The sequence below is a fragment of the Apaloderma vittatum genome, unplaced genomic scaffold (assembly GCF_000703405.1).
Source record: "Apaloderma vittatum isolate BGI_N311 unplaced genomic scaffold, ASM70340v1 scaffold29282, whole genome shotgun sequence".
Lineage (NCBI taxonomy): Eukaryota > Metazoa > Chordata > Aves > Trogoniformes > Trogonidae > Apaloderma > Apaloderma vittatum.
In genome coordinates this window covers 60,560-68,219 of record NW_009703649.1, presented here as the reverse complement: position 1 = coordinate 68,219, position 7,660 = coordinate 60,560, and the positions used below count along the sequence as shown (strand labels likewise).

At 38.4% G+C, this 7,660-nt stretch overlaps 1 protein-coding gene across 1 annotated transcript in view; it reads right to left on the bottom strand.

Moving 5' to 3' along the window:
- Positions 1 to 7,660, bottom strand: part of TENM3 (teneurin transmembrane protein 3) — a 64,614-nt gene that overhangs the window by 2,981 nt on the left and 53,973 nt on the right. Inside the window, exons 16-17 of the mRNA XM_009864707.1 lie at positions 4,878 to 6,489; positions 2,019 to 2,149 (exon numbers count right to left, since the gene is read on the bottom strand). Of these exons, the coding sequence (XP_009863009.1) occupies positions 2,019 to 2,149; positions 4,878 to 6,489 (1,743 nt within the window). The remainder of the gene's footprint in view (positions 1 to 2,018; positions 2,150 to 4,877; positions 6,490 to 7,660) is intronic.

The following is a 7,660-nucleotide window of genomic DNA, read 5'->3' as shown; positions in this document are numbered from 1 at the left end:
AACAGAGAGGAAGATTTAAATAGCTTTGGCTGCACTTTTGAAAAGGAGTACTTAGTTTCTGTAGATGATCCAGTTTATGTTCCAATTGACCCCTTCTCCATCCAGTAAAATACTGTTTAACCCATTTGATTCATTGCTGATGAATGAGGCAAAAGCCTGTTTAGTTTTCCTGAATTTCTGGGTGGGAGACCAAGCAGGAGTCATTAACAGACTCCTACAACCTTACTTCAACCTTGCTGCTAATCAAAGGCTGGCAAAAGGCAAAATTTTCCCTGCTCTGCCACGAGGGCAGCTTTCTGGAGGGGACCATTCCTGAGGGAATTACAAATTGACTTGGTCTCTCAACTCCTCCTGAATGTGGCAGATTTCTGTCTGCACTTGCTAACGAGTATGGATTTCAGCTGCTGTAAATCCTACATGAAAGCTATTAAGCACAAGATATAGTCTAAATCAGTGAGAGCAGTGAGATGCTGTAGCAACTTCATAATGACAGTCTGTTTATTTTTAACATGTATCCTCAGAGCTCTGAAGCAAAACCTCAGAGCTCAGTAAAGCTCACTCACTCCACAATGTTTCAAAATACTAAGTGGCTTGTGTGCTTACTTCTCGCTCCTGGTTGCATTTGCTTGTTCAACAGTGAATAGCATAGTCACAGCTTCTCCCTACCTGAGAATTTCGAGTCTTTCTTTTCCTCCCACTTCTCTCTTTCTCTGTCATGTCACATGCCCCTGGCACTCCTCATGTTGCTGAGTTCTTCCCTGAAGATTTTTGACAACTAGCTGTCCACTCTCATCTCTTTGACTAGACTGGTTCTCTTCCTGGTGCACCTTTGCTATTGTTAGTGGGTAATTGAATTCTTTAGCCTTTGAAATCTAAATAAACAACCTGATAGTTCTTCGCAGCTGTGCCTGATGACAGGTCTCTTATCTCCTGATACAACCACCGTGTCTAGAGCACTCGCAACACTTCTCCTTCCCTGCTTCTGCTGTTCATGGGAGACAGTATTCTCATTTTTTCTACAACTCAGTCCCTGGCTATTAAATATATATATACACAGCGGGTCACTTCATGCATGCAAAATTAGCTTCCACATGCTCCCTTCTGCTGGGCCACCCTTCTAATGATTTTTTTGGTCTAAATTAGGTTGTAAGATTCTTCAAGATCATACCCTCTTTTAATCTTGTAAAGTTCTCTATCACAATTCTTGTAAAAAGAGATTTGGGTTTGACTGCTCACAATGGGATTATCCATTTTACTGTCTTGTAACGCTTCTTTCTTAACTGAGAACTATAGGATTTTTGAGAGCATAGGTCTTTGATCTTTGAGTAAGTTTCATTTGTAAATATAATTTTCTTAAATAGCAGATTTAGATTTTAACTTCCACATTTATTTCTTCCATCATTTAGAACTGTAGGAGGTTTTCAGGACTGCATTTCATTTTCTTCCTCCCAAAGAATTTCATAAGCACCTGGAATTTTGGTTTTATGTAATGTGATGGGTTTTACCTCAGGTAATTTCATTTTCAATATTTTATCTTTACATATAAAACATGGTTAATATTAAAGAGAAGTAAAACTGTATTGGTGCATGGTATGCATAATTTATATCACCTGTTCTGTTTATTTCACAGTCTATTTTATCCTACAGCATTTGGTTTCTGCCTTCAGGCAGAGTGTTAGTGCTAATCTAATCTCTGTAGTTTCTGCTGCAGAATTTAGACATCTTCCAAGGGTCTTAAAATTCTTTTCATTGATTATTGTCTTTCTGCATTTTATTATTGCTGAAAGCAAACAAAAGCTTACTTAAAATGGTACCTAACACAGAAAATCGGTAAGAAAAAAACCACCATTTGTAATTTCTTAAATTCTTTTGAAAGTAAGTAAAATTAGAGGTTTGAAAAGCACCGTTCAGATTCAACTTAGCAAGTAAACCTGTCAGGATTATCCATGCCCAATAAGATCTGAATAGAAGGGAATATTCTGTCTTGTTCCATTTGTATGGTTAGTTTTGTCTCTTACTGGTATGTCCTCCCATTGCTGGCTCTTCACAAGTTCATAAGAAGGTTCTGTTAAATCAAATTTCGGAACAGGGAAACCAGGAATGGCATTGTGCAGGTGGAAGCCAAATGTCACCAGCCAGCTGTTAACATCTGAAAGAGAATTATTTTAAAAAAAACAAAAACAAAAACTTTATAATTGTTCTATATTCTGTAAACATACAATTTCAACAACAACTAGCTTTTGGCAGAGTTGACTTCCTTCTGTAACATGAAAATTATTCAGTTCTTCATTTTGATAGGTATGGATTTAGATCGGTGTTGCAGCTAGAGTAGCAAGCCTGTGCAGAAAATTTCATGTTCTAAACTTAGAAGAAAGCTTCTGTTCTACGTAAGAGTTGTACTATGCTTGTTTGAAAGGCACTTTCACAGTGGGTTTCAGCGATTCTGAAGGCCTCAGTGACTTCCTGAACAACTACAGGAGCACAATTAAAGTTAGATTTTCTTCTACTACAGCCTAAAGTAATCGGGCTTTCAGCATGTGTTCATGCTGAACACACTTTATGGCACACCTTCGCCATCAATACGGTAAAACAAAGCAAAAAAAAGAATAATGCCTTTTGTTAGGTATGTGTTCTTGTAATGTCTTCAAACTGCCCCTAAAATAACACCTATATGGTCAATTACAATTTAAACGATTTGGCAGGTATTTTATGTTGATTCAAGAGAAATCTCGCCCTTTTCAAAATGAAGTTGGACTGATTAAATTAAAAGCTAATGAAATGTATTACAGTTGCATCAGTAAGCAGATAGGATACTAAATCAGCATTAGACAATGTTATTTATGATGCATTTTATGTTTTCTTAAAAATAAATAAATTAGAGGTGCCAACAGCTAATCAGTTAACAATTGTTGGGCAAGAATGGGTGCTCTGCCTTGTTGCTGTCTTTCTACCCTATCTTTCACAAATACTAAGCTTAGGAGAAGATGACAGAGTGCTCCTTACCAAGTCTAGTACTTTTAATTTAAGAAAATCCCAAACAAGTGTAACGAGGAACCATATTTTTCCATATGTTAAAAGAATAAAAAATATTTACCTCAGATAAAAGACAGATCTCGTGAAGCTCTGCATCTAAAACTGCCAGTCAGCCAAATTACTAGTTGTAATGATAACCTTATATGAGCAGTGTGTGTCTATGTATTCCATACATCAAAGATGTTAAGAAAAGAACTAAAACTGTATTTTGAGGGCAATTTTTGAACTAAGTGCAACAGTTTCAATGCCACAAAGAATCTGATTGCAACTGCATCCCCTACAGCACATGCTGCTAAAAGAGGACGGATTCAAAGGTCTGTTATTGTCCTTGCTCCCAGGCAGCCTGTTAGCAACCCTGTTAATAGCTGCTGTTTGCTAAATTAATGCAAACCCACTTGATTCCCAGGATGCTTTTCTGAGTAGTAGTTTCTCAACTCGTAAGGAAGTGGGGCTGAGTCCGTCCTGTAGTCTGGCACTGTCTGTTTCAGATTATTTACATCTATTCAAATATGAAAATCCAAATGTATCCAAGCCACACATTTTTCAGAAACTTCTGGTGACATGGGTTTTTTTTTTATATGTACAATAATGGAAAACACTACTTAGCACTAACTCTAGTCTCATAAAAGGAATGTAGGTTCCCTACAGTTATACAAGAAGTGGCAAGTTGGCAGTTTTTTGTTGCCAAAAGAGATATTCATGCTCCTTTTTCTATATCCTACTCCTCCTTCCCTGCTCCTGGCTGTGTATTAATTACTTTGTGCTGGCCCTGGAGCTTATTGGACTTCCCTTTCTTAGCCAGCTTTCTTTACGTTAGTAGCCTTGCAAAATGCTACCCTGCCAAATAGCAACCAGCTTCCAGTGACTATTTTCGCCTGTGTTAATAAGTTAAACTGGTCACAGAAAGATGCCTCCTGCCCTTTCTGCCTTACAGTCTTACTCCTTGTGTTTGGTCTTTTTGGTCCATGAATATGCACTTTTTTGCTGCTCAGTAGACCAGAGTCATGAAGAAGTCTGACTCTAATCCACATGTAAGGAGGTTCTCATGAACAGTCTTGCAGAGTTCTTACTCTTGTACTTGCTCAAAAAGCCTATATTTTTTTTTTTCATGATAAGTGCACTGGGTAATGCAGAACAGTACTGGAAAAACCCAGGGCTCCTCTTTCCTCTCCCAGTGCACTGAGATCTTGAGCTGAGGCACCTTGTGTTACAGTTCAGTCAGTGGGAGAGGAAGGGATGTATTCCACTGGTACTCCAAAATGTACTTTGGAAAACCGAACCTCTCTGTATACTGAGATGGTCTGAGTTGTCTTTCAACAGTCTAGTATTAAAGCACCATAAGGACTGTGTAGGGCATAAGGTTTAGGTTTAGTTATCTAAAGCTAGTAATGGCCTGCGGATCTTACATCTTTTACGCAGGTACCTAGATCAGTGTCTACAGCTGGATGAGATATTTTCAAGATCTCCCTTTTGCTATTTCATTATTTCTGGGAAGTGTGTTTGCTGTCATTGTTCTCATTGTTAAGTGCTTAATGCTTCCTTGTAAAGAACTTTTCCAAACAGGACGTATTTAGGTGCTTCATCAGAATCGTGAATTCCAGTCTAAACTGGATGTCTATAGGTCCAGCCCCGCCACCCCAGGCTAAAATCACTTTGTAGATATGCTTTTAAACGCCAAGTACTTTTCTGAACAATTATCTTCCCTGAGAATTTCTTTAGTAACCTTCCCATGACAATATCCTCAGCCTGTAAGGCAGTTAATCACATTCCAGATTGTGAGAACAAAGAAAGGTAAATTTTTGAGCAAGTGGGAGACAGTCTTGCAATTAAGTAACTTCTTTTACCTGTGATATAATCCTTCACATCGTGTATTTTACTGGCTGGGTTGTTATTTCTAAACATGTACAAATTAAAAGGAGCTGGATCCTTCCCAATTCTTTTCCAGATTTCAACATCGGGTGTAGTCCACCGACCTGCCAGTATGTCATAATCTCTTTCTCCAAAGTGGACTAGCTTGGTCAGTGGGTCGTACAAGCCTCCGTGGAATCCGATTACCAGCTGGAAGTCAAGGTTAGAGTCAAAATAGATCTCTCCATAAGCAGTGTATTGAATTTGTTTCAGCATAAGGCCATTGCTACTGAAAACAGCCAGTGGTGTTCCCGTATTGTCTGATGCAATGTAAAACTCGTCTCCACTGCTAATTTCCATAGCAAAAAGGTGTCCTTGCAGATCATAGTAAAGAGATGTGATTTCAGAACTTGAGTGGTTATATACATGAGTTATCCTGGTTGGGTAAGTAAGGTCTGCATAAAAAAACTGGAGATGCTGTCCAAGGCTAGTTTTACTGGAAACTCGTCGCCCAAGTCCATCATAACGGTAAATCACTGTCCACCCACTGCCCTTGCTATAAACTCGAGTAAGAAGGCCCTTGGAACTGTATTCAAAGATTTCAGTACCCCTCTGACGCAGAAATCCATCTTCGTCTAATCGGTACTGAACATCACCCAGTCGAGTTATTCTGTCTCTCAGGTCATAGCGAAGTGGCGTCAAACGGGCACTGCTACTGGGGTTGAGCAAGTGGAGGTTGCCGTTCAAGTCATAGTTGTATCGCCACATTATTTTTTCATTCAGATAAACTGTCTGGAGCTGACCATCTACATCATATTCATAAGCATATTTTGTGGTGTTGGCAAATGGCCCGATCTTAATTTCTCTTTTTGTCACTCGTCCCATATTATCATACTGTATTGTAATCCAATACATTAATGACCGAAATATTTCATACTGAATTTCCTTGATGCGGCCATGTGCATCAAAGTGTTTTGTGTAGGTCATTACAGCTGTCGAAATGATCTGGTTAATATCATAATATATAACTCCAAATTTTCCGAATTGTTCAACTTTGCCAGAGATATCATCAAACTGGTAGAGATCAATAGGCAATGGGGTTTCATTGATGACACCCTGCATGCTAGTCACTCTGAAGCTATTGTCATAGCTGTAGTCAAATCGGGCATTTACCATTCCATCTTCGCTAAAGCGGAAAATCTGTCTGTCAATCAGTGGGCCAATTTGCCTATATCTAATGGTGCAGATAAAACCATCGCTTTGGAGATTTACTGTTTTCAGGACTCCTGCTGTCTCATCGTAAGTAAAACTAACTCTCGTACTATCATATAAAATTTCTGAGAGCTTGGTCTGCCGTCTGTACTTGAATAATACTCTTCTGCTTGTCCCCAGGAAAGCAGTTTGAAGGAGCTGTCCTTCTTCATTGTAGTCCATTATAACAGAAGCATTACTTTCCGGGGGGTTGTATATATTCCGGTAATAGCCGATGGAGCGGATGGTCTGCATGGTATGACGAGCAACGCTGGGCATGGTGACAGCAGAAAGCCGATCCAACAAATCATATTCGAAGATATACTGTCGTTGGCTATGAAGCAGAAGAACCATTGACTGAAAATTAAGAACAGATTTTTACCATGTGACAAATGGTGGAGTACCCCCCCCCGTCCATATACTGACACTATTTCTTCACAAAAATGTGACATTCCCACTTGAGAAAATTATCTCCTCTTTAATTGAGTTATCCTTGACCTTATATGTTGTTAACATCTCCCTGCCTAATTTACTTGGATGCTTAATTGTAAGGGGTTCTGTAATTAGTAGTTCCACATTCATAATGTGCTACTTGTTATGACTGTATCACTCTTTTATCAAGCACTCACAGCTAAACAGCAGATTGTCAATGGATGCAGATAAGTCATGTTTAATATGGGAAGAAGTAAAACTGTCTTAGAGCCATTAACTCAGGAGGAGAACAACATATGGGAGATACAATTTCTTCCCTACAATTAGAGATGATTTTGAAGAATTTGAATAGCGTGAGATCCCTGAATACTGTCTTCTTGTTCTGTAAGCTTTTAAGACAGAGGTGAAATAATTGTTTGATTATTTATACCAAAAGGAGCTACTTGGAATTATTCTGACATTTTTCTGATGTGTGGCTATTATGTATTGATTAAATTATGTCTGCAGTGACTAGTAAACAGTATTTGCTGAGCAACAGCTTCAACAGAAATATATTTAAACCCCAGAAAGAAATGGATTCTCTTTTTGTGTATCAGGCATGAGATCTCACAAGGGGCTTTTCACAGGTATTTCTAGAGGGAGAGCTATCATTCAGCAACAGTTACATACAGTGAAGATTCCTAATCTTTTGCCTATTGTTTATTTTGATGCTACAACATATAGCAAGTACAAACTGACAGCTGTAACTATTTAGAAACAAGAGCTTTTCTTGGTTGTGAAAAAAGACAGTGAAGAATTTACAAACAAATTATTTTCAGTTGAATTGCAGGGATTTAGTCCCTGTATCTTATTTGAAGTGTTAAGATAAGAAGTAAATACAGATGCTTCTTGTTAGTCGGTGCCGTAAATAATTTAAAACCACATCAATTCCTAGCAATTAGCTACAGTGTGATTACGTGTCTATTGTATAAAACATTCCCCTAGGAATCAAATGTTGATACTGAGAATACTTGAAATGTGCTTCTACTACCTATTTTGGTTTTGTCTGCAGCAGACAGGCACTGCAGAATTTCAGTGCATCTCTAGCATTTTTGAA